This window comes from Myotis lucifugus, unplaced genomic scaffold (genome assembly GCF_000147115.1).
Source record: "Myotis lucifugus unplaced genomic scaffold, Myoluc2.0 scaffold_113, whole genome shotgun sequence".
Classification (NCBI taxonomy): domain Eukaryota; kingdom Metazoa; phylum Chordata; class Mammalia; order Chiroptera; family Vespertilionidae; genus Myotis; species Myotis lucifugus.
This window is the reverse complement of record NW_005871161.1, coordinates 961439-988397: the sequence shown is the minus strand read 5'-3', so window position 1 is coordinate 988397 and position 26959 is coordinate 961439. Positions and strand designations below refer to the sequence as shown.

Genomic DNA, 26959 nt, shown 5'->3' with positions numbered 1-26959 from the left:
CAGTCGGGCTTATTGTATCTGTTCTTAGCATATTCTTTTGATTGAGAAACTTTGCAATGAACATCAACCATTTGGCTTGATGTCGCACTGCTGCTCAATTTCTGCACTTCCTTTGTTATTCCTCTTTCTCACTAGGCCAGCGGCTGCCAAGGCAACAGGACACTGGGATCTAATCTCACAACTCTGGCTGTGGGAGGGACCCACACGCCCTTTCCCCTTCAAGGCGGGTTTTATAAGACATGTTCCCTCTCCATCTGCTCCGATGCCAAGAACCGAACCTGGCACCTGGTCCAAGTTGCTCAGCTTGGTGAGCGATCACCAAGGTTTGCATGGCATGTGCTGTGTGCCATTTAGTACGTGGGTGAGGATACAGTTGAGACGTGAGTACAATCCTTGAGACGTGAATACATCCTTGCCCAAGGCATCAACATCACTCCCAACTCTACATCCTGAGCTCAAGCTCTCACCAAAGCTCTTGCCGTGGTAGTTCCTGTCTAGTGGGTACCTCTGCTGGGTGTCAGGCTGCTCCTAGCGACTCAGTTTATCTAAAACCCCATCTCTGGAGGTGTCTTTGACTGCTTCCTCTCCGTGGCAAAGGCAACTTAGGGAATGTGGTCCAAATGGCAGGGTAGTGGGGGTACAGGGCGTCATGACAACCGGGGGTAAGGCCTTTACAAGGAGGGAGTAGCCAGACCTCAGCTGCCTCTGCCCAGCAAGCATCAGAGAGGCTGGGAAGTGTTGCTCCAGCCCAGCTCTCCCTGTGGGAGGTTTTGTTCTTTTCATTCCTTTAAAATACGGCACCGTTTTGATATTTGGACTACCCTGGCAGGGAATCTGCAGGAGTTTTAGGTAAGAATGGAAGGTCTGTGCGGCAGTGGGTTCCCAGAGGGCTCCAGGCAGATGGGAAATTCCCCCCAAACCCGCTGGTAACACACCATTCGTCCTGGGCCCCAGGGGGCGGCGATGAAGGAGAAAGCCGGCGGATCGCTGTGTCAGGCCGTCCCAGGAGAGAGGACGTCCAAGGCTATTGTGTCTCATCATGTGAGGCAGCCACGGAGAATATGAACATCTTGTGTTAAGCCAACCAGGCAAAGGTGGTTAGAGAGCTGCCCAGTTCTGTGGCCTCCAGCTGCCAGCATATGAAGTCTCTGTGGGCTGCCTTTCCTCTCTGTCTCTCATCTCTCTGCACCCCCCTTCCCATCCATAGGCAACAGTGAAGCCCAGGCCCTTTCCCCCAGGGCGCAGGGGCTCCCTCTCCTGGGGGAACGCCTGCGCGGCCTCTAAGCTTTAGCTTTTCTCTGGATTCTTCCCCGACCCCTGGCAGAGGGCTGAGAACATGGACGGTGCTCAATAAACACTCACTGACGGAGCTTCCAGTGGGGAGCCCACGCTGTTCCTCCCCTCCCCAGCCCTCAGGGGAAGAGTTCCACCCACCCTGCTGCCCCTCTGGCTACCCCCCTGCTGCCTCCTCCTTCCTCCTGAAAGACAAGGTTGCTGTGAAATGTCAGTGTGCCTGCGAATTCAGACGCATGTCCCCTCCTCCTCCTAGACCAATGGTCGGCAAACTCATTAGTCAACAGAGCCAAATATCAACAGTACAAGGATTGAAATTTCTTTTGAGAGCCAAATTTTTTAAACTTAAACTATCTAGTAGGTACATTGTTATTAACTTAATTAGGGTACTCCTGAGGCTTAGGAAGAGCCACACTCAAGGGGCCAAAGAGCCGCATGTGGCTCTCGAGCCGCAGTTTGCCGACCACTGTGACCTAGACCCACTGGGAGGGACCGGAAGCCACAGCCTTGACCTCCCCTGTGGGAGGAAGTCTGGTTATCTCTTCTCTTTGCCATCTCTCCCCAGGCAGGGAGCTCAGGTCGCCCCAGGAAGTCCCATCCCCTTCATTCGTTGGCATTGGGGTGGGTGGGCGGAGGTGCCTTGCATTGACCTTTCCCACCATCACAGCAGGGAGACCCCACACTGGAGTTGGAGGGGAGAATGGAGAGGCAGAGATCGAGCTGAGAGACTCGGAGCAAACACCACGTGCTCTCCTCTCCTGATTGTAACCGCATTCTGTGTTCCAGCTTTTACCATCGCTCTGCTTCAGCAAAGCCAGCGCTGTCTTGGAACTTTATGAAGCGGATGCTTTGTTGCCCACGTAGCTATTGTGCTTTCGTGTATACTTTGGTGGGGTGTCAGGTGTACTGGAGGGCTGTGCGCTGTATTTGCCTAGAGAACCACCTGAGTGAGTCCCTAACAGAGTTGTAAGCGATCAGCACTTCCTGCTGGGCTTGCTGAATAAAGGAAAGGGAGGTGCTACGGACTGAATGTCTGTGTTCCCCAAAGTTGGTATGTTGAATCCTGTAGCCCAATGTGATGGTGTTTAAGTTGAGGCCTTTGAGAGGTGATGAGGTCATGAAGGTGGAGCCCTCAGCAATGGGGTTAGTGCCCTTAAAAGGAGAGCTCCCTCGTCCCTTCTGCCAGGAGCGTGTGGAAGATGCAGATAGCTCTGTATAAACCAGGAAGAGAGACCTCACCAGACACTGGATCAGCCAGCACAGCACTTGACCTTGGACTTCCAGCCTCCAGACTGTGAGAGACAAATTTCTAGTGTTTATAAGCTGCCCAGTCTGTGGCATTTTTTAAAATAACAGCCTGAACCGACTAAGATAGGAGGTGAGAGGCAGGTATATGGTCCCGCAGCAAGAGCTAAGCCTTAGGCAAGGTAACTCACTCTTCTGAGTATAAGTTTTCAAGGTGCAAAACTGGGGTTTTTTAAGCTCACCTCTTAAAGGAGGTTCAGCTGCTAAAGCAGTGAAATGGTTTGCGCATAAGAACTCAAAGAAAGGTTATTCTGTGTCTCTGTTCATGGTGAAATTCAGGAAACCAAAGGCGGTTTCAGGATCTATGGGAAGAAAATTAGTGACAATACAGGCTTCCTACTCGAGGCACTAGCATTGCATGTTAAATGCCTCTGGAGGAAACCTTTCATTTCTGAAACTGAGTCTGAAAAGGAATGACAAGGGATGTGCAAACAGCTCTGTCCAAATCCTTCCTCGACACTGTGCTCTAATTGCTCTCTGCAGTCTGTCTGTAAACAGGCCTGGGTTAGTATCACAATTGGATGTTTGCTGGGGAGGCAGGCATGGGTGGGGATGAGTGGACATCCTATAGCTGTTGTGGTGCAGTGGGAAACAGAGACCCAGGTGGAACTGATCCGTGACATTCGCACACCCTTTAGAACCTGCAAAGAGCCTAGGAGGCCAAGGCTCCCTTGATCCTATTAGCAACCCTGTGAGGAAGGCATTCTTAGCCACTTCAATGGATGGAAACTAGGGCCCAGAAGGGGGAATGGGGCCAGAATTGATCAAATGGCTCATTAAGCTCGGACATCAACCCTGGGCCGTTGGCACTGTTATTCCCCTTTTATAGATGAGAAAACCGATCGAGCTGTTATACTCACTTGCCGCCTTCATGGGTGATGTCACATAAGAGGGAGGTCTACTTGGATTTTGGTCCTTGTGTTTGTTAAGATTGGGGGAAGGCCTCTGGCCTTGGCAGAAGGATGAGCTTATAAGCAAAGGAAGACCACAGAAGAGACACTGATATTGCCACCCATGCGTCCTGGTTCCCGGTATTTTAAATTCTGACCCCTTGCAAAGGTCGGCTGGCTGGCCCAGGCCAGGGACCATCGGCTCGCTCGCGAAGAGCTCTCCTCTGCCCACCGTGTCCTTGTGCATTTACCTTGAAGAAGGAAGCAAGCTCTGTATTGCCGTGATAAACAGAAGAACGATGAACGCACACACCAAGTTTGACTTGAACACTTCGTCCCTCATTTGAGAATACTGTGATTAAAAAAGAAGAAGAAATTACTTTCTAGCACAGTTGGGTGTTTGCAAGAGTTCAGTTTCACCAGTGTTTAGATTTGGGGCGGGGGAAGCAGCAAGAAGAGACAAAGCAAATAAAGATTTAAAAAAAAAATTAAGAGGAATCCATCTCTTAGGAAACCCTTCACGGAGGATTGTCTCCCCCCTCCCCCCAGCCTCTCCCTGAGAGCCCAGGAGGAATAAATTCCTTCCGAGGCACAGGGCCTGGGAGGGGGACTTGGCTTGAGCTCATCCCTTTCTTCTCCCACCGAACCAGCATCATTTTAACAAAACAGAAGAGCACACACCCATATATTTAGCAAATCAAATTCACACTGACTTTCTTCATGAGCAAACTTAAGTCCCTTAAGGATCTTGCTCGATTTCTTGTTTGGTTTGGGGACACAGGGGAGATGTGTTACCCAGAGAGAGTCTTTCTGCCTCATTTTTCATAAAACTATTTCATAAAATAAATCCACAGGCTCTTAGAACAGAAAGTAGCCTCAGAGACCCCCAGCAAAGACAGCCCTTTATTTTTTTCAATCCTTTGCAACTTCCTTATTTAAAAAAATTTTTTTTCAATAGTAGCTTTGATAGTTTATTGATTTCTTTCTAAAAGTAACTTTTTTTTCTTGATTGCAGAGTAATTATACAATTAACCAGTATTGGAAAATATAGAAAAACATATGCACAAAAATACTTATCCTGTCAGTACCCCAGAAATAGCACTTACTAACATTTTGGCTTATAACTTTTTTGTCATTTTTTTTTCTTTTGTTAAAAAAATTTCATTGAGGATCCATTTTTATAAAATTAACCTACATTTAAATGGAAAAAGGGCAGCCCTTTCATTTCACGCGAGAGAAACCAAGACTGATGGACCTGTAAGCTGGATGCCCTCTGTGTCTGCTGCAGGCAGCCCCGGGGAACGGCGCTGACTTGATTTTTATTATCCAGAGAACTCAGTAATCTCATTACCCAGCTGTAAAAGCTTCCGGAAGGTCGGCGCTCAATGGCCGAGTCCTGCCTGGTTTCCAGATTCACCTTGGAGTCATTAAATGGAAGAATAATCCAGTCCCCTCAGAGAGAGGAAAGGAGTTTTTGTTGTTGTTTTTAAAAAATATATATTTTATTGATTTTTTTACAGAGAGGAAGGGAGAGGGATAGAGAGTTAGAAACATCGATCAGCTGCCTCTTGCACACCCCCCCTACTGGGGATGTTCCCGAAACCAAGGTACATGCCCTTGACCAGAATTGAGCCTGGGACCCTTCAGTCCACAGGCCGACACTCTATCCACTGAGCCAAACTGGTTAGGGTGGAAAGGAATTTTTAAAACAGAAAAAGACCTTGGAATTGGCCTAAACCAAGCTTCTCCTTTTACTAGTACCTTCATGCCAGAGAGGTCTAGTAACTTGCCATGGATCACACAGCATACAGATCATGTTCAGCGGGGGAGGGGGGACAGCAGAGGGAGGGGACAGGAAGCTAAGCCTGGCTTTAGAACCTTGTAACCCCTGATTTGAATTTCACAGAGTTGCTTTATGAAGGAAGCCAGGACATCGAGCTCTCACTGTTGTGAGCTCAGTCTCTGTCCCCAACAGAGAGGTGACCATCACCTTCTCTTGGTGGTCATACCTCTTGGTGGTACGGTAGTCATAGCCCACAGTTACATGATTTTTGTTCTCTTGCCTGCTTCTTGGTGTGGTCTGGGTTTCAGATCAAACTTGCTGCTCATTGTCACTGTCAGGGAGGGCAGTGGCCTGCAGCTGGTGAGCTCCATGGAGCTCACTGCTCAGAGGGGGCTGGGCAGTGCTTTTTCACTCCCCAGACCTCAGGTCTCTGTCCATGTTCGGATAGCTTGCTTGGTATCCAGAGAGAACCAGGACATGCTCCGAAGAATCACTGTAAGCCATCGTGACTCCTGGCAACGCCATAGAAAACCCATGCTACTAATAATCGCAGAAGTGCTTTCAATGAAAGGGGCACAATCATAGAGACCCACACACACCAGCTTGAAAATAAAGGAGTTAGCCACAGAGCAGTTAATTCAAAGGAAGATACATGTCTCAATTCCTCTTAACAACGAATTGCACAAGATGGAATTATTCTTTGTTGGCTGACTGATTAATTTCAAACTGGTTTGGCTATATAGATTTGATCTTGAAAATTTTAAAACAATACTTTTTAGTGTACTTAATCCCTCTCTTCCTCCTTTTCTTCATCTTCACCATTATCATCATCATCATTGTCATTGTCATTAACTCATTACTATCACTGTCACAGCATCTTGGAGTTGTAATGGGCCTCTGCCTTCAGGAATCCTTTCCATAACACCCCTGATATGGACTCAAATGCCTACTGATATCGCCAGGTGACCTTCTCTGCTTTGGTGGAGGAAGTGGGCTTCTCTTCTCTGAGCTGGGGCAGGATGTCCTAGGGCTTGGAACACCCTCAACTTGAACACTCCCAGTGCCTGAGAGCTCACTCCTTTGCAAAGCGTTCTTTCCATTATTGGCCCATTCTCCCCATGAGAGGTCCTTATAGATACCATGCCTGAGTCTCTGACTCCTTTAAATTTTTCTTACTGATGACTTTCAAAATGTTACATGATCATGCGTCCAATCTACAGTTGCATCAGATCTTACGTTTTTCATTTTCTTCCCATGGCAAGCTGGGGAAGACAAAGTGGGAAGACTTACTTTGTCTCCAGATTTCCCGTCAGTGTCTCCCTGTGAGCAGTACCTGAGCCAGTTGTAAATGGGGTTCAGACCAATTAAAAGCGCATGGCACTTGGCATCAATTACAACGGCTTCCTTTGAGAGCGTAGATTAGAATTTGATTATTATTTTAGAATCTGTAGGGTTTTCAGGAACTGGCCAAAATGTAATATGAAAAGTTTGAGTGATAACGATTGATAATTAGGGAATTTAACCTCTGTTCTATTGTTTATTCATACATTATGCACCCACTGCAAGGAGGCACTATGCTACATGCTTTACATGGATGATCTCATTTAATTATGACAACACTTTGAGGGAGATCCTATTTATCATATGCCCATTTGCAGATAATGAAATTGAGGGTTAGGACAATTCAGTAACTCAACCAGGACTTTACAGATTATAAGTAGGGAATCCTGAGAGTTTGTTCCCCAGCCTGAGGTCTCCTTGGCTGCTCCACCTGCTGCTATCTTGCTATTTTCAAGGACAGGTCATTTTCTTCACTGGGCACACAATAGTGTATCGTGACATATTTCAGTGATGTGGTTTATGAAAGTTCCTGACTTGATCAGATTGACAATAGGGTTCCCTTCCAAGGAAGTAAGAGGGGATGTTGGGGATGTTGGCCATGGATGCTCTTAGAAGGCATCTTCAGAGATGACATCAGAGCCTTGAGGATCTATGGGCTCATGGATCTGTCACAAGGAAGCCAGGAACACAGGTTTGATCACACAAGGAAAAGCCCGTCTGGATTCTTTACCCACAGAGGAATGGCCAGGGGAGCCAACCTACAGAGGTGATGGACAGAGTTTCTAGTCTTCTGTGCTTCTGTGTCTAAGACAGCCCAGGAAATCTTCGTAGGTGTGTGGGAGGAAAATCACCCTCCATGCCTAGGCTCTCCCCTTTGCTTAGGACCGTGGTCGGCAAACCGTGGCTCGAGAGCCACATGCGGCTCTTTGGCCCCTTCAGTGTGGCTCTTCCACAGAATACCACATGTGGGCGCGCAAGTACAGTGCGATTGAAACTTTGTGGCCCATGCGCAGAAGTCGGTATTTTGTGGAAGAGCCGGTATTTTGTGGAAGAGCCACACTGAAGGTGCCAAAGAGCCGCATGTGGCTCGCGAGCCGTGGTTTGCTGACCACAGGCCTAGGAGATAAAGAGTACTTACAACTCCACAAGATGTAGGGTTGCTTCTAGCCAAAGCAGTTATCTCGTTAATGGTGCCACCTGCAGCCATACTTTTGTCCAAGTGTGCATGTGAGCTTACAGAATTTTATGGGTGGAGTGGATTGTATTTGTTGCCTTGGTCTAACCCTTCTTAATGCCATTTCACTCAGTAAAATCTCACAGAAATGAGCCGTTAGCTCCTGCCTGCAGATTTCCAATGATAGGGGAAATCAACCGCTCACTTGAGAACCCATTTCATCTTTGGATAAATCTAGTTTGCTAGAGATAATTTCCTAGCATGTCTTTCATTAGCATAAATTAATATGTTTGTTAAATTAAAGAAGAATCTCAACAGGGACAATCCGCTCATTTTTCATGAGTAAATGAGGGAAGTTAACCTCATTCTATTGTGAATTCATGCATTACCGCAGTGTGGCAATGGCTAGAACCTCCTTAAATTGGACCATTTGGGTAAAAGGCATAATTGCAATAAAAATGCAGAGGAATAATTCGTATTTTGAAATAGACTGTCTTCCCTAGCTTAGTGTCTAGTGTCTAGCCAGAGTCGTTACCAGAGCGGTTCTATGAGTGACAGGTGTGCCTGAGGAAATCTCTCATGGCATACTTCTTTCTGCGTAACCTCGCTTTTGCACAAACGTGGATTTCCTCATGTTTGGTAGACTCACAAAGAAACACATTAACATGTATAAGATGGAGAGCCCCAGAAGTGTGAGGCTGGAAGGATCTCACCCCAGGGATAAAAGAAGACCCTTAATGGCAGTATATTTCCTTATGCTATGCTCTGCCTTGGGGGTGGGGTGGTAGTGTGTGTGTGTGTGTGTGTGTGTGTGTGTGTGTGTGTGTTGGGGGAATGGAAGGATGGTTGACTGACATAGGAGAATCCCGAGCAGAACTTTATAAAGCTTCCAACCCACCACTCTTCCAGCTCCCCCTCCCCCAAACCTCCCATCCTTGGCAGGAGGAGCTCTTCCTTCCTTGACTGGTCCGATCCCCAAGCCCTGGGAGGCCATGGGAGTGACAGCTAGTCCCGTGTTCCTCAGAGGGCAGGAGGAAGTGACCAGTCCAAGTCCTAACGTGCAGCCCAGGACAGAGAAAGGTGGCCAGGGACTCAGGACAACAGAATTCAACACTAAGTTGAATGAAGTCACTCCAAATACGTGTTTCTATGATAGTAAGCTCTCTTAAGGCACTAAAGGTTTGGGGTTGGTTTTAAGTAATAATTAATCGTCTTCCTCATCCTAAGCTTCATTCAGAGCCTTGTCCTAGAAGAGAAATAAGGAGCAGAGACTGAGAAACATCACCTTCTTCTAAGTCAGGGGTCCTCAAACTTTTTAAACAGGGGGCCAGTTCACTGTCCCTCAGACGGTTGGAGGGCCGGCTATAGTTTAAAAAAAACTATGAACAAATTCCTATGCACACTGCACATATCTTATTTTGAAGTAAAAAAACAACGGGAACAAATACAATATTTGTTGCAGGCTCAATCCCCAGTAGGGCGTGTACAGAGGCAGTCAATTGATGATTCTTTGTCATCGTTGATGCTTCTATCTCTCTCCCTTCCTCTCTCTGAAATCAATAAAAACATATTTAAAAACTATATTAAAAAAACATATACAGAAAGACATCAACCTCAATAATAATTTTAAAACATGACAGGAAGATGCTGCATGTGTATATATGTATGTATGTGTGAGTGTGTGACTTTGAAATGACACAGCAGGGAATATGTGGAACTTTATACTCTTCTCTCCTGAGGCACCGCTTCTTAGAATCAGCTCAAAACTGACCTGTGTGCTTTGGCTTAGAGTTCTCTAAAATGACATCCTGAGATCAGCTACAGGGCGAGGCAGTCTCCTCGAATAGTCTCCCTGATGTCAGTCTCCATTCATCCAACAAGTGTTTAAGCAGCGCTGGGGGTACACGAAAGGCCTGCTGCACACGCTGCTGGTACGTGTGCCAGTTGCACGTGGTCAGGAAAGGTCTGAATGACAACTCGCTAATAAAGCTGGAGAGTTTTATTAGTTACATATCCCTTTACTGTTGAGACAATAAAGTTATATATCCTTTAGTTACACACCTTTCATTGTTGAAACAGTCAAGCCTTTTGTTCCCCACAAACCTCCCCAGGGTGAGGTCATTGCCATTTCCACTTCTCCTTTCAGAAAACGCTTTTATAGTGCAAACGTGCTCCCCAAAAGCAGGATAGAGCAGTGGTTAAAGGTTTTGGTGTCACAAATACTGTATACATTTCACCAACTCTAAGATACTCAACCCACCCTCACATTTTAGCTTCTTTGAAATCAGATTGCGTCTTACTGTCATCAATGGGGTCTTAAAATCTCTGAGTTCTTCCAGGGAGGTCTGCGATTGCTCCCGCTGGTCAGCAGGGGGCAGTGTCAACCAGGGACTGCTTTAAATATACATTCTCTGCCTGAGGTGCTTTTTAAGACCACATTCAGAGTGTGAACTCAGGCAGCAAACCTATGCGGATTGCCTTTTGGACTTTAACTTCTTGGAGGGCTCTTTTTTTTCCCATCTAACCAATTCTAGGGTATAGGAATGTGGGTTTCCCCACTTTCTTTGTCTGCTGGGTAGGTTTTTTCCTGTCCATCCTTACCCTGGAGGTATAAGCCCAGTTTACTGTGGGTGGGTGGGTGGGGCGGGGATAAATCACCCAACTCCCCATGCTGGGCGATTTATCTTTCTCCGTGCCGTATAGTAGATGGGACAGCTCCGAGGTGGTGGCAGCTCAGAGTCCATTAAGTATGGCAGTGGGGTTCTGAGGTCTGTGACCTCTACTTGACCTCTAAGGCTCGTTTTCTCTTTTGTAAGTGGGATAGTAATGTTTTTCTGAGGATGCAGTAAACTGACATATATAAACACAAGATGCAGAATCCTGTGGATTTGAAAGGCCTGCTCTGTTTTGTTAAGGCCCTAGGACACTTTCCTATTCAATCTTGCCCTCCAACCCCTGCTCCAGGCCTCGCACCCCATCCAAGGTTCTAAGAGGAGAGGATGAAGATAACACAGGAATGTCTTCTTATACAAGGGCCTGGGAGGGCAAGTCCCCGGGGCTCCAGGGAGAGACAAGACACTGGTTTTGGGGGTCACTGTGGCCTTAGGTCACAGCCTCTGTACTGACAGTTCGAGTTTGGGCATTTCTTGGTCGTTTCCCTGTCTCTCTAGTTCATCAAGTAGAAAATGAGGCTCATAGTAACATTTACTCTATGCTCTTCATTGTTGTTCTATTTGTGCAAACAGCTTAGACGAGTATATGGCATTTGGGAAACACCCAATGATTGTTACTTAATATATATCCTCTCTCAGCCGTAATGCAGCCCTTAGAGAGGGTCCCCGAGCAAGTGTCAGTGAGGGGTGTCTCTGTGAGATGGGGGGATGAACATTTTCTGATGTGCCCCATTGCCCTTACCCTAGGGACCCCATGCAATGCAGACCACACGCTACATGGCACAAGGCTGGACTGTGGTGGGGCATTCCTGCTCTTTGCTTCTCCTGGAAGAACCTCCCCTATCACAGAAGTCACCCTCAGACACCCTGTGCCTCCCAGGTCCGTTCCTGCTCCAGCACTAGGTCCCTGCAGATGAGATGTGGACGCTATTTAATAAAAAAATTAGAAATAGAAATTCTGTTTGCAGAGGTCAGGTCATTAGTGAATCAAGTACATCTTTACCAAGGATGAATACAAGGGTTTGGTGCAGCTCTGGACACCGGCATTTACATGGACTAATTGAGAAGATTCTTCGCAAGACCACCCTGCTCTTCCTAGCTCCTTCAATGCAGCAACCGGGGAAGAAAATGCAGTTAATTTGGACCTTAAGCCCCCAATTATATTACAAATCAGAAAAGCCCACCTGGCATTTGGCAGAGGGGAGGTAGAGTAAAGCAAAATGTTCCCTCTCCTTTGGTTTTGTTGGCATACAGACACAATACATTTCACATTGCGAACGGCAGGTGAAGATATTTATTTTGGAGTTTGCAGCCTTAGGTGGTTGTCAGACACTCACTGGGAATGGTGTATGGGCACGGAAGTGTGCATTCCTCACACTGAGGAATGCAGAGTCACCCAGGAAGCTGGGCTAACTCACCAAAGATTGCTCCCTGGAGCTTTGCAGAGGGTCACATCAAAATCCTGAAGTTTGCTTGCAAATTCCTGCTGTTCTTGCCAGAGGCTCCTACAGACACCAGACCTCCTGTGCTCAGTCAAGGAAGGTCTGCCAGCTTCCGTCAGGGCAGGGAGCAGCCCAGTTAAGCAGGGACCGTACCCACCTCCCCACAGCTCTTTACAGTTTAGAGCTGGGAGAGAAAAGGGCATCAGAGGAAGTCACCATCAATGTGGTGATGGCTGCCATTTTTGGACACTTCACCTACTCAAGGCATTGCTTGGAACCTTCCATACTAACCTGTGAGGGAGGCACGTTCATTATCCCACTGTACAGCTCATGCCCAGAGAGCTACCCCACTTTTCAAAGGCCACAGAGCAAAGAAGTAGCAGAGGTGGCATTCAAACCCAACTCTGAATCCACAGCTCATCTTCTTTCTATTATGTCTACATCAGGGGACCAGCAGACAACCGGGAGAATGCGTGTCCCCTACAATCTAAGAAAGACAGCAATGCTTGCATGAAGTTATTCGGTGCCTGCATGTATTATGTTACAGTGGTTGCTACTCCTGAGAATTAACCTAAAAGCAGAGGCATGTGGGCTAATGACGTCAAAGTGAAAGGCAGGCCTGTGAGGCTCCCGGGGGTGAGGGCTCCTTGTTCCTCCCCTTATCTTTTCCTTCTTTATCTAAATAGCATCTCCTTTCATGGCCTTCAGTCTACTCATGCTTTTCAAACAGAAAAAGAAAAGACAGCACCAAACCAAACCAGACAGACAAACCACAGACACACCGACTGACACCGCAGCCCCTGGCCCTCTCTCTGGCCCCACGAACATTTATGACAATTGACTTCAGAAAAAGAGCCGCTGTGCAGACCCAGCTCTACCTTGTGCTCCAGGCTGGAGTCTTTAAACATCAGTGAGAATGGCTTGATATGCTCTCTTCTCAATTTATCGCCACTCCGCAAGTCGATGGTATGTTCTATTCGCTTGTTAATTTCCTCAGGCCCCGACTGGACATGCAAAGCTTGTGCAAGATGGTTTGGAAGTAGATTTATTGAATTTCTTGTTAGGGCAGCCAGAGTCTAGGGGGAAAGCACATGCAAACACAATAAACCTGCTAGTCCCCTTTGGATTAAAGAGAAATGCAATGTTTTTAAATCAGGTTGCATTGCAAACAGTAATAGCATTCCATGCAGCTGTATTCAGTGAAACCTACAGAAGTTGGTAAGTTAGCATTCGGTTTAGAGAAACACAACCTGGCCAGTTAGTACATCAAGAGGGATGCGCCCCTCTCCTCTGAGTAGGTGCACTGAATTCCTTCGGTTCAGGTACTTGGGAGAGCTGTCGGCTTGGAAATGTTAATCAAGACCATTTCTCTAACCAGGCACATCTCTGGTATGAGAGAAAGAGAACCAGTACCAATAACAGAAAGTAAAATAAACCTGAAAAGCCCACAGAAATGATCATCTCCAACCAAGTAGATTCCACATTTTCGTGTGGTCTTTCCTTTAATGGGGGTGGAGAGACGTGGCGACCCATGGCTTGCATTTTTTTTAAGCTTTCCTCGTGGACAGACAGCCAAATGTGTCAAGATCTGCACCTTGAACTTGATAATGATTGTTAGATTTTTATGCTGCACAAATGTTTTTCCCCATAAACCATTATATATCTATATTCCCATATAGATATATGTGTTTAATTTCCTTTAGGCCAAAAAAAAAAATGCAAGCATTTGCAGCCTCTCAAGTTCACAGGGTTGAACAGCAGGAGGCGTGAAAGGCACGACCACCCCATTGGCCCCTGGGTATGGCGACGTGGATGCAGAAATAGCATTAGCTTATGAAGACACACCAGGTTTGGCAGGGAGGCCCCTGTTGGTAGGTAATTCAGTGCAGGTGACAAGACCAACTGGCTGGAGGTAGCCAAATGCAATGCTCACTTACAGCTCCAACATAAGACAGCTTCTTTGACAAGAAGGGGGGAACTGGAGCTGAAGGCTAGACGAACAGGGGTGCTCGTCTCTGTCCCCAAGAGGCAGAAGATGTGGTGCCTCTGCAGAGTGGGGCAGTGAAAACTCGCAGCCTTGGGCTGTACTCACCATTCCTGCTTTTCTCTGCCAGCCTCTCGGCGTGGCCATGCGCGAGACCACAGGCTAGACTGAGGTCCGGTGACGGGCTCATTGACTGGCAGCCTGGGCGAGCTGACAGCACCTTGGAGGCCCTTGTGCCCAGACCCTTCCTATATCCGAGAGACAGGGGTCGCGTCCTCTGACTTGAGCCAGAGTCAGGAACTGTGACCTCAAGGACCTTCCAGCCCCATCCAGAGGATCCTCCCTGTAGGCTGTCGGACTCTTCATTTTAACCTTCCTGGAGACAGACAGTGTCACCTAATTTCCAGGTCTCTAAGGAACCAGCATGGCTTCATCACTGGTAGAATTCACTGAAACCTTCTTCTCCAGCCCCAGATAGAGTGGCAGGTGCCAACACGAGAAAGGGAAGTACATGCCCCTCGGGCACTGGAGCAGTGAGTTTCAGCTCTGAGTACCAGGGAGGCTGCCACAGGGAAAAAGACAGTTAAATGGAGAGAAGGAAACAGGGACCAATGTTCCAGAAAATTGAACAGCAGGATCCACCCAGGGCCAGAGGGCTCGGCCCCTGGGATTAGCTGCATTAGAACAGCCCCTCAGAAGGAGATGAACTCCACCACGCGGTGCATCTCCCATTGGCTTCTTGGGTGGGAATCCTTTATCAAAGGTGCAGAAAATGACAAAATTTAGTTCTGTGTTGAGAGGAGGTGGGAAAGATGCTGCCTTTGTCTGGGCCTACATTCTGGCTTGGAGATGCCAAGATGCCCTCCCAGCAAGTGGTTTGACCTGGGATCTAACAGCCAGACATAAATCGGCTAAAGATCTGGGCACGTTCATAGTTAGGCATTTCCATCTCTCTGTAATTTGTACCCTCCTACAGTTGTGCTTCTTTGAACTAAACTGAGCTGATTGTCCACTCCAGCAGCCTCTCATGCCTTCCGTTGCTCTTGGACCTTCGAGTTTCACAGGGAAGGGGAGTTTACAAAATCATTTTTGGGACTTATTTATATAAATGGTCACAGCTGCAGCACTCTTGCATGACTCCCATTTCATAAAAGAAAGGTACATTTTCCCCCCCACAAGAATATTGTAATCTCAGAACAAAAGATGTGTCCTTGACATTGAATGCATGTAATTGAATGAATAACTCACTTAATGAGCCTTGTTCTCATTGTTCTCCTCTTGATGGGCACTGGTGAAAGTCGTCAGGGATGGACATTGGTCTCTAGGGGGCCTTTGGGAAACTAGGAATAAGAGTTGCTTCCTGGGTGCCTGTGCCATTGACCTCTTTTTTAAAGGCAGAGACCAATAAATTCTCCACTGTTCAGAGCTCCCTACCCTCACTGAATTCTATTGTCTGTCTGTGTGGCTCTTTCAAATGAGAGAAAAAGCTTTTTCTTTCATCACTGCCACCAGGGGATAGTTTAGAGCCAGGAAGGAACCCTTGCATTAACATGTCAGTGACGCTGAGGTGGATAATTCTCATGCAAGCGATTATTTTTATTCCTCGCAGTTATGTCACTGGTATTATATGCACCGAATGCTCAGGGGTCCCTTTTCTGATCATTCGCTTTCTCAGTTACATGTGACAATTATGCCTGCTGTTTGACCAGCAATCTCTCTGGTATCTCGTACCTTCAGGACATATGTGTATGCTCAAGGGAAGACCAATATCAATGCAAGAAGTCAAGCAAATTAGAATCAGGAAGGGTAACCTTAAGCTTTCATTTACCCTCCAGTGCACCGCTGCGAAGCATGAATGGCTTTGGAGGTGACCTTGGTTTGAGATTGCCTGTGACCCCCCTCCCCTCCATTAGTAATGGCCGCTAATATTTGACCATGTGTTCACCTTAAGTGGAATAATGCTGCCGACATTGAAATTCACAGGCGGATGTCTTCACGGTGACTCATTTGTAAGCAGTGCTGAGAAAATGTGTAGCATGTCTTATTTGTCTATCTGGAGTTATACTGCAGTGAGCTGTTCTGGATAGATTATGGCTTTTTAAGATTTACAACGCCAGTGTGAGCAAGTTGGGATCAGGTTAAAAATTGGCATAAGCTTTCAAATGTGATTCCAATCGTAAATGGACCTCAAAAAGGTTGAGAGTGTTCATTCACATGAGCAACTTAAAGCAATTGGTCAGATAATCAGAAAAACAAATGGATGAAATGGAAGGAAATGGGAAATGCGTGTTTCGGTGTGTAACTAAAGTGTATATTACATTTCTATACAATAATAAGCATGCACATTTTCTTCTTTACTTTAGCTGGTACTTTCAGATAGTTGGGAGGTCCGATTGCTCAACATTGGGATATATCACAGTTTGCAACTGAGCTGACCTCTCCTATGAGTCTTTTCAAAGAAAGACATTGCAGCCTGAGACTGGTCCTAACGGAGATCCGTGTCCTACTCAGGCATTGCAGGAATTTTTTCTTCACTCACAGGTGCTCAAGACAGGACCAGCATCCCTTCCAAAGCCAAGTTCTGAACATAGATAGGGTCTTGCCTGAGAGTCTGGGGTTCTCATGAAAATTATCACCAGAGGTTCTAGGTAGGACATCCTTTTATACACTTCATTGGAATGGGATGGGGGGAGTCATGAACTGTCTTAAAGCTCATCATTTGGTTTATGACCAGAGACGTTTCTTTGGGAATTGTCTTCTACCTAAGTACACAGTGAAAACCTACTTTTCCTACAGGTCCTATCACTTTATGGATGGCCAAACCTTTGGTATTCCTTAAATCAGTTCTTCCCAGTAAGATTTCAGGCTGAAGGTGCCTTCTCTAGAAACACAGTCTTCTGAGTCAAAAACACTTAGCAATTGTCGGTCACATATTCCTGGGAAAGCTCGTTGGACATTTCCTGTTAGCGATTTCAGGATTCCTTACTCTGATAATGTCCTTCACGTTCCTCAGAAAATGCTAATCTCAGTTTAGAATGTGATTGCGCCCAACTCATTATACACCTGGGCCATTTTTAATCAAAAGGAGCTGTTAAACTTGTGCAGAATTGTCCAAAACAGAACGTGCACATCCATTGAGATGTGGCCACTTTCATGCCACGTGAATGGAGGCAAGCTGCCAACTGAATTTTTAGCTTTCAAAATATCACATCCCAAGTCATGTGTGCAACAGATATGCTAACTCCAGCACTGATCTCATCTCAAAATTAGGGTGTCATAACAGAGAGATGGGGCGATCCTAAGGATGGAGGCAGGATTCCTGCCCGGGACGTGGCTCAGGAGCTGGGCACAGAGGGGCTGACACATGAATGAATGGCTACCCGCGAGGTGGGACTCAAAATACTCACAGCACTGCAGTGCCTGGGCCGCAATCTCATGGGCTGGAGAAGTGACTACTATCCCATGGACAAATGACCTCGTGGGACAGTATGAATAATTCAGCTCATATATCAGGACCTAAGCTACTCAGTGTTCTTGAGAACATCAAAGGCGTAGATTTTTCAAAAATGTCAACGCCATGGGGAAAATGAAATTGTGAGTTTGTGTGTGTGTGTGTGTGCATGCATGTATGTGTTCATAACAAATTTGGATAAAATGGAAATGTAATAATTACCTAAACTTTCATCTCTTTAAAGATTCTGACGTAGCTCTTTACATTTGGGATTATGAGATAAGTATAGTAAGTCCTCACTTAATGCCACCAATAGGTTCTTGGAACTGCGACAAAATGACATATAAGAAAAACCACTTTTACCAAAGGCTAATTGATATGAATAAGAGTTAAGTTCCTACGGCATCTCATCAATGTGATAGCAAAATGACATGACCTGAGGACCTGCCAAAGTATATTGTAAGTTGCTGATAAATTGCTCCAGTTTCTTGTTTTAAGGCTGTAGGTCTGAGTTTTTTTCAGACTCCTCTTATACAAATTTGCTACTCAAATTTAGTTATTGATGCTTTCCTTAATTTTGTTCCAATGAGCTACAAATTACCGACCTTCGAGAATCCAGCCTCTCTCACTCGTCTCCAGTTATGACAGGACAAAACAGGGAAGAGAAGAAATTACTCAGATTAGGGCCAAACTATTATGTCTGTGGGGCTTCTACTTTCTCTTATCCTAATTTGCCCACACTCGTCTGTTGGAATTGCCTCATTAATTTAGCTTTTCCAGGTTTTTATGATCCCCAGTGTTTGCATCTGAGTTTACCACCTGAGAGCAGCCCTGTGTTTGCCTACTCCCAAGATATGCTTTCCTGATGGGTGCTACCCCCATGGTGCTATGATGTACACAAAGCCCTTATCATCTCACGGTGCGGAGAGGTTCTTCAGGCCATTAAAGGTGACCTAAGAGTCATAGAGTGGGACAGATGCGATCAAATCTAGAGGTTCATAACCTATAATTCACAGAAGTCGTCTGGAGATCCCAGAGCTAGGGGAGGACCTTTCAGAAAGTTCATCCAAGCCCGAGGAATTACCACTGTGCTTCCTGTTTGACCCTGGGTGAGGCAGAAATAAGTACATACAAACATAGCCAAAGCGGAGGCTGGTCAGCCAGCAAAAATGCCAAGTGCCTTTGCTCTCGGCTGGAATTCAGTCCCCATGGGCGATACCACTCATTGCCAGTGCAGAGCCGGAGCCATGGTCGGCTGTGACTCACGTGCTAAATCACTTTAAAAAATGGGGATACAGATTCAGCCACACTACACGCACTAGTGTCTGTAAAGAAAAACCCTTTACACACGTGCACTGCACCAGGTCAAAACAACAAAAGGTATTCTTGGTGGAGAAAAGATGAGAAAAACCTGATGCAGCTAAATAAATTTTAGAACAAAGAATCCTTAACCCCGTCATTGGCAAAATTAGCACCAAGATCAATAAAACAAATCCAGTTCTTTTTTTCTTTAAATCTGGGAAATAAAGAAGTCAGAAATAAATGCAGCTTTTTTCCTCTTTCTCTTCCTACCTGTCTCTACATGTTTAAAGTACCATACGATCACCTTCACATGTTCAAAATGTCATACGTTCACCTTCACATGTGCACTCATTATGGGTTCTGCTTCCTCAGGCCACTGTTTTCTCTCTCCCCAAACAACCGGTCAATCCCGGTTGGTTTAGAAGAGCTTTGGCAGTTATTGGCCATCAGGTGACCACAGGCTGCATGTCATACGCTTGCCGACTTCATTGCCCACCCCCACAGAGCAATTCTACATGAGCCACAGACTCATCTCTACCTTCGTTTCCTTCGCCTTCGTCTACCCCTGTAGTGTCAGAGAAAGAAAGGATGATCACTTCAAGTTAACAGAGCAAATTGCCTGCGTAATCCACTCAACGCTCCCAGGAAGGCTTCAGATCCACTTGCCTTTCTGAAGAGAGTGGAAACCAGGCCCCTGTAATCACTCTTCCTGGCGGAACTCAGCCGTTATCTTCTGAGCCGGTGCAGGACAGCCTGGGGCTTTGCTGTCAGAAAAAGCCACGTTCCTGGAAGAGTGCGGATTCACGGCGGGCAATGTCCAAGCTCTTCATGCTCTCTACCCCAAAGCCTGCAAAATGTCCCATCCAGTGAACATCAAAGCTAAATCTGATGTTCAAATGGCTCGAAATAAACTTCCCACAGAGAAAAATCTGCCTGTGACCGCCTGCGTACCAAGACTGACCACGGACAATTAGATATTGGGCGGCTCATCACAGAAGCACTAACCTCTGAAAACACAACTTCTTCCTTAAGACCAATGCACGCTATTTAGGGCATTTTTAGGGGTAGGAGTTCTCTGTGGGGAAAGAGAAGCCTGTGTATTGGTCCTGAGCAGTGGAAACCTGGTGAAGATAGTCGCCTTGCTTTCCCCCTCCACCTGGGGTCTTGTGCCCTCATCTTTGGCCCAAACTCCCTACTTGTCTGTAGATCTCAGCTTAACAGTGGCTTCCTTGGGAAGGTCTTCCCCGATCACCTTGGACCAGTTTTCCACCTCCATACACTCTTCTGCTATTGGGACAGCAAGCTCACACTGGCCCTGTGGGCCTATTAGCAATACCTCCGCTCCGTGAGCTCCTCAACAGCTTGCCTGTCCTTCATCTCTCTACCCCTGACACGGGGATCAGTGTCCACAAATTGCAGTTACTCAATAGTGGTTGATAAGTGGATGACTGAATGAATGAGGGAACGAATGAACATCATGGAGGAGAGACTTGCCCAAGCTGAACGACGAAGTCAAGTTGTAATTTAGGAGTTCTTTTTCTCATGGGCATCTGTATGCACAGGAAAGGGCCAGCCACTCACTTTGCATCCCACCCTTTAGGGACAGATACAGAAGGAAAGAAACCGAACCCCAGGGATCAATATGACTCAATAAAAGAACATGATCATGGTCCCCTCACTTGGAAAGCAGGCACATCACATTATCAGGTTGGTAAGAAAATGAAATGGAAAGGATGTGAGCAATGCACCCGCCATGGTACCTGCCCCCAAACTCTCTACTTCTGTTAATGTTAGTGACACCATGGACACCTATCTATCCTCATGGCAAAGAAGCACATGTGCTTTCTAGTTGGTTGTGTAGACTATAGAAATTCCAACTATGTTTTCAATGTTGATGGTGCAGCCCAGCTGGCGTGGCTCAGCGGTTGAGTGTCGACCTATCAACGAGGAGGTCACGGTTCGATTCCCAGTCAGGGCACATGCCTGGATTGTGGGCTTGATCCCTAGTGTGGGGAATGCAGTGCAGGAGGCAGCCGATAGATGATTCTCTCTCATCATTGATGTTTCTCTCTCACTCTCCCTCTCCCTTTTTCTCTGAAATCAATAAAAATATTAAAAAAATATTGATGGTGCACATATTAACTTCATGATAATGGTAACAACCAAGGGCATTCTACTTTGTAGAAACGTCTAATATATACAACAAAAGTATCAAATGTGTGCTTTTCTCCAGGTGATTCTTTTAAAAGGCCTGGAGGAGTAATAGACAAATGTCTGATTGTGATAAGTGTGCAAGGGATGGATGGGGCAATGGCGGGGACCTCATAGGATATGAGGGACAGACCCTACGCTCCAATAGGGGCTTCACTGCTAAAGGGTGGCTCCATGTTCTTGGCATATCACTTGTTACAAAAGTCATGTAAGAAGGATTAATATCCTCACACAATACATGTCATAGTAGCAAAAGCTTTCCCCTTTGTATCCTCTTGGGAGTCATCAGTCTAAGATGCCATTTGTCCATTCTCCACAAGACAGCCAAAGCGATTCCTTAAAAAATCTAAATCAGGTCATGTCTGCGCCCTGCTGGAAGCCTTTCCATCACTTCCCTTCAAAGGAAATCCCATGTGGAGCTGGCAGGAGCAAGCTCCGCATGCTTTAACTTCACCTCTGACCCCTTTCTTTCTTGCTCACTGTGCTCTAGCCCAGCGATTTTCAACCTTTCTCATCTCATGGCACATAAACTCATTACTAAAATTCTAAGGCACACCAGAAAATATAGTTTTTGCTGATCTGACAAAAAAAGGTATAATTTTTATTCATTCACACAAGACAGCTATTGTGTTGGCTGTCATTTTTTTATTTTTATTTGATAATCTAAGGGAGAAGAGGCCAGTGCCCCTGACTAAATAGTCAGGTATTTCATGTTTTAAGAACTCTTGCAGCACACAGGTTGAAAGTTGCTGCTCTAGCACCTTGGGCCATTTTGCTCTTCTAACATATGAAACTTCTTTTCCGTTGCAGGGCCTTTGCACTAGCTGTTTTCTCTAGATGTCCTTCTCCTGGTTTCCTTTCAGCGCTCCAATCAAATCTTTAGAAACTTGTGATGATCCTATCGGTGATGATTTGATCTGCCCCCCTATTCCTATATCTGCTTCCTTCAAAGCACTTTCATGTTTTGGTTAGTTGTGTACATGCCCCACTCCCTTAAAATGTTAGCTCCTAGAGGACAGGGACCAGGTCTGTCTTCTCAGTACTGATCCCCAGCGGTTAGACTGCTGAGTTCCTGTTAAGTAATCGAATGAAGCGCTCAAGCCCACAATGGATTTTAGTTACAGCGTGCAATCAGAGGGAAGCATGATCTTTATTACAAGGACCCATTTCTTAAGTCTTTGTTTTCATCCCCAAATTTACCTTTATTCTGAGAGATTCAATGACCATGTTGATGACTCATCCAAAAATCTAGCCTGGAAATTTCTGGACACCCTCCCCCACACGTCCAATTGTCCACTTTCCATTTACTTCAACCACCCACTGCTACATTCATACCTTGAACGTCAATAGTCCACCTGTGATCATACACTTCTTGACTTCTAGTTTCCTTACTTTCATTCCATTCTGAGGCTCCGAGCATAGGCAGCCCCACTGGTAACTGAGCCAGGGTTCAGCAAGCCAAGATGCCACATCAGTGGGCAAACACCTGCCACGTCAGGATTCGGGGATGCAAACCACGAGTGCTGCAGGCTTCCAAGAGCAACCTGGACCCCAGACCTCAGGCTGTGTTGAACCAGCAATTTAACCCAAATGGACACAGATAAGGGGCAGGGAAGATGCATGACATCAAAACCAAGGAAGGCTCTTCAAGCATAGAGCAGGACTGGAAGACTCACCTAAGGGACCAAAAACAATTCTTAGTGCAGTAGCTGCTGCTCCAAACCATTGACAGACTCCTTAGAGGGGCGGTGGGGAGGCGACGGGTGGAGTTGGGGTTCTACTGTGAGATGCAGAGCCCTCTCTTATCTATCACCCGTGACAATCTGACTTCACCACCTCATCAAATCTGCCTCTTGCCAATGATGTTCTTCCATCCAACTCCAATGGGCAGTTTCCATCTCAGCCTCTTGGCTCCACTGGCCATTGTTGATTGCTCCCTCCATCTCAAAACGCGCTCTCTGCTCTCTGGGCTTCCAGGACACCACATCCCCTAATTCTCTTCTCATCACTTTCCTTCCTGTTTGTCTCTGTTGTGGGGTCGCTGCTCTCGGTCACCTCCCACCAGGTGCCCCTTGAGGTCTATCCTGTGCCTCCCTATGGTTTTATTTCACATATTCCCTCCTGTGATCCCCTTCACTCCATGGCTTCGACTAGCCCTCAGGTTCTGATGACTGCCATGTTCACATTCCTTGCACAGTTCCTTTATGCCTGAGCTCCAGAGTGAGTGTTCAGTAGTCCCTGGGTATACCTCCACGGAGCCCTCTCCAGACATCTCAAGCTCACCATGCCCCAAACGGAACTCCTAGGGTTTCCCATCCAATCTCCTTCCATCCCAATAGTGCTTATTTCAGTGGGCATTTCCACCGTCCACCCCGACACCTAAGCAAAATACCTAGAAGTTGAACTTAACTGGAACTTAACTGGTTCCTCTCTGTTACCACCCACATCTGTCATTTCATTCATTCATTCAACAAACTATCATCAAGTCCCATTACCTGCCAGATGTTGGGCTAAACAGTGGTAAGTGAAACATAATTTCTCTCTTCATGAAACATATAAACGACTGGCTGACTTGATCTCTGCAGTGTTTCTTCTCTCTATCCTTCCTGCTATTGCTACTAGCAGTTGGCATGTAAAGGATGCTCAATTAATCCTTATTGGATGAATGAATAAATGAGAAGGAAACTATCTGAACATCTGCTATGTATAGCGCACAGATTATGCCACAGCATTCCGATGTCATTAAAAATATTTCGAAGCTCACATGAATCAATAGAAGCCAAAACATTTGCCCAATTCAGCTGGCAAAGCCCCAGTGGAGAATTAGTCTGTTTTCCGTGTGATGTGCAAACACTCAGATGGTCTGGGCTTTCCGTGGAGCTGACGGGGTGTTTTGGCAGACAGGCCCAGCCAGACCAGTCTCCGTCTCTCCCAGGCACGCACATGTCTCCGAGTGGCACAGATGGCCCTCGATTTCTAGAGTTAAGTGTAAGTGTAAACTTTGAGGGCTTGTGACCATTTTAATTGACTCATTTCCTCAGTCTTATTAGTGCCATTTAGTTATTTGTGAATATCAGTACACATCCCCTGCCTCTGAAGTCCCAAGACATCAACATGAACTGAGATGATTCACGCTGAAGATGGCACAGGTGGAGTGCATCCAGGCAAAACTCGGGCAGCATATGAAATATACAGTGTGATTATTGACTAACAATGATATATCTTATAATAATGACTTGATATCAGCAAGTTTTTTTTTTAGGAAATTAGCAAAGAAATATTTCAGATATTCCTGTACAATTTTACCAGATCCATCAATCGCAGAATAAGACCAAGTATCTCCACCTCTCTCTCTTGGTTCTCAATGATTAGCAGCCAGGTTAGGAACAACTAAGATTAGAACAATTAGGAATTATCCCTGGTTCCACAATCAGCTTAAATAGAAAAAGTTTTTCAAATGGCAAGACCAAAAAAAACACAAACAAAAAAAATACTTAGAGAATGTGATGCAGAGTTACTGAGGTATTTACGGTGAAGCATGCATTCCTCTCTAAATAACCAGCTTCCAGGCTCAAGCTAACAATAGGCAAAGGAAGCAGAGGGTGCTATCAGCTGGCCACGCACCCACTCCAGGAAGGACATAGAAGTCCATTGTTTTACGTAATAGCAAACTGCACCATGCACACCAGTTCAGGGATGGGAGGAAGTGGGCACTGAAATCAGTGGTGACTCGGTTGGGCATAATAATTCTGGGGGAAAATGAAACACAGAAGGAGAGTAAGGACCTAAGGGTTGACCTTCCCAAGGCATGCGGACTGGGTTTGAGCTGGGTCTTCTGGTGGAATCTGGCCCGTGAGTTACTCCTTTGCCCCGTCACACAGAACTGACTGGAGACAGGTTAACCTGGCCTCAGAGTGCCCCACCCACCTGTCCGGTGCACAGGGGCATGTCAGAAACCGTTTCCCAGTCTCATACATATTGGCTTTGTTTGTTTGTTTGTTTCTTTAGAAAAGGATGCTGGGGTTCTACTCTTTAACTCACATGAATTCAACTGGAGGTGGCGGGCCTGGGCAATGAAAGGGAAAACCCGTACTAGAGCCCAGGTCCTGAGCAAGCGTTCTGGGGACGGGGGCATCGCAGACTTCTCAGGGTCTCTGCCTTGACCAGCCTCAGTCCTCTAGCGCCTACAGGAGTCTGAGCATCTCATTCGGGTTAGTGGAGTCCTGGTAGTTGAAGAAATGATCTCAGAAATAATTTGGTGATTGGTGATTTACTCCTCATGGACTGACTGTTGGCTCCATCCCTCAGATAAAAAGCAAATTCACACTAAATAGGAATAGAATTACGAGGGCGGCTTTGCAATTTCATGCTACTCCTGAACGCTCTCACCCTCCCCTTGGGCATCACCTGGTGCTGCCTGTCCCAAATCAGTGGCAACCCCCTGACTTTAAATTCCAGAGGGCAGTTCAGAACTCCTAGCCTGCCAGCTGTCTAAGGAATGGCATTCCCCTGGACCTGATCATCTACTTCTGTTGCTAGTATAATAATATCAGGTTTCTCTTTTGCAATGTGGGTCTTTTTTTTTTTTATAATTACAGTTCAGCTTCACATGACATTTATTTTGAGTGAGATAAAAAATAAAAGGAGAGGGTGTTGAGTACACTCCGGTATTTCATGCATTTCCTGACATTGCACACAAAAGTTATTTCTGTCCGGAGGAGATAGGGTTTGATGATTTGCAATGCTGTTGCTCAGCAGAGAAAAGGTTAAAGATGAATGGGTTATCTCTGGGGCCTCTCTGGTGCAGAGGCACCTGTGCATGCCTTTGGCTAACCAGAAGAAGGAAGCCAGGACTTACGTTCTGTTTACCCACGATGTTGTCGAAGGGCAGCTCGGGGCTCCAGGACCCCTCGGTGAATGTCGCCCCGCTGTTCCTCCGGTCCGAGGAGCTCACTGCCTCCTTGACAATGTCTTCGGGCAGCGACAGCAGACTGTCCTCCGGCTGCTGAATTAAATAGGTCTCTATGTTATGCTTCCGCAAGAACTCATTCCTCTCTTTCCCGTGGCCCTCTTCCACATCATAGTCACCGTTGAGGCAGTCGAGGGTGGCTTTGGAAATGTGAATCCTCCTGGGGACACAAAGCGAAGGTCATTATCCACCCCTGGCGTGGCCTGGGCAAAGCCAGCATCAGGGCACTGTGAGGTCATGTCCTCGGGGACAATATGTGGGCCCCTGAAAAAATCAGAAAGAATAAAAGAAAACAGAACTCCAAGCAAAAATCAACGAGCAGGGCATCGCTGACTCCACCCCAAGGGACACCGCAGCCTCTGATGAACACAGCTCTGCAGAGCCGCCCCACATAAGCACTTATTTCAGCTTTTCTTGTGACTGTCAGCCAGGTCTTGGCAACCCTTAAGAATCAGTGATTTTTACCAAAAAAACCCAAACAATCCATTTAAAAAATGGGCAGAGGACCTGAATAGACACTTTGCCTAAAAGGACATACGGATGGCCAATAACATAACGAAAAGATGCTCAATGTCAATAATCATCGGAGAATTGCAAACTAAAACCACAGTGAGATATCACTTCACACCTGTCAGAACGGCTACCATCAATAGATGAACAAATAACAGGTGTTGGCGAGGATGTGGAGAAAGGGAACCCTCGCGCACTGTTGCTGGGAATGCAGATTGGTGCAGCCACTGTGGAAAGCAACATGGAGTTACTTAAAAAATTAAAAATGGAACTGCCTTATGACCCAGCGGTTCCACCTCTGGGAATTTATCCAAAGAAACGCGAAACACTGATTCGAAAGAATAGATGCAGGGTTATTTACAATAACCAAGATTTGGAAACTCAAGTGCCCATCAGTAGATGAGTGGATAAAAAAGCTGTGGTACATTTACACCATGGAATACCACTGGGCCATAGAAAAGAAGGAAATCTTGCCCTTTGTGACAGCATGGATGGGCCTGGAGAGTATCATGCTAAGTGAAATAAGCCAGGCAGAGAAAGACAAGTACCATATGATTTCACTCATATGTGGAATCTAATGAACAAAATGAACTAACAAGCAAAATAGAGACAGACTCATAGATATAGAGCAG

At 46.2% G+C, this 26959-nt stretch overlaps 1 protein-coding gene across 3 annotated transcripts in view; it reads right to left on the bottom strand.

The window, feature by feature from the left end:
- ADCY8 (adenylate cyclase 8) overlaps positions 1 to 26959 on the bottom strand; it is a 132125-nt gene that overhangs the window by 32699 nt on the left and 72467 nt on the right. For 2 of the 3 annotated variants that reach the window (XM_006093291.3, XM_006093292.3), the window contains exons 7-9: positions 25707 to 25977; positions 12779 to 12976; positions 3740 to 3840 (exon numbers count right to left, since the gene is read on the bottom strand). In XM_006093291.3, the coding sequence (XP_006093353.3) occupies positions 3740 to 3840; positions 12779 to 12976; positions 25707 to 25977 (570 nt within the window). The remainder of the gene's footprint in view (positions 1 to 3739; positions 3841 to 12778; positions 12977 to 25706; positions 25978 to 26959) is intronic. The other variant, XM_014459675.2, reaches the window with a different exon arrangement.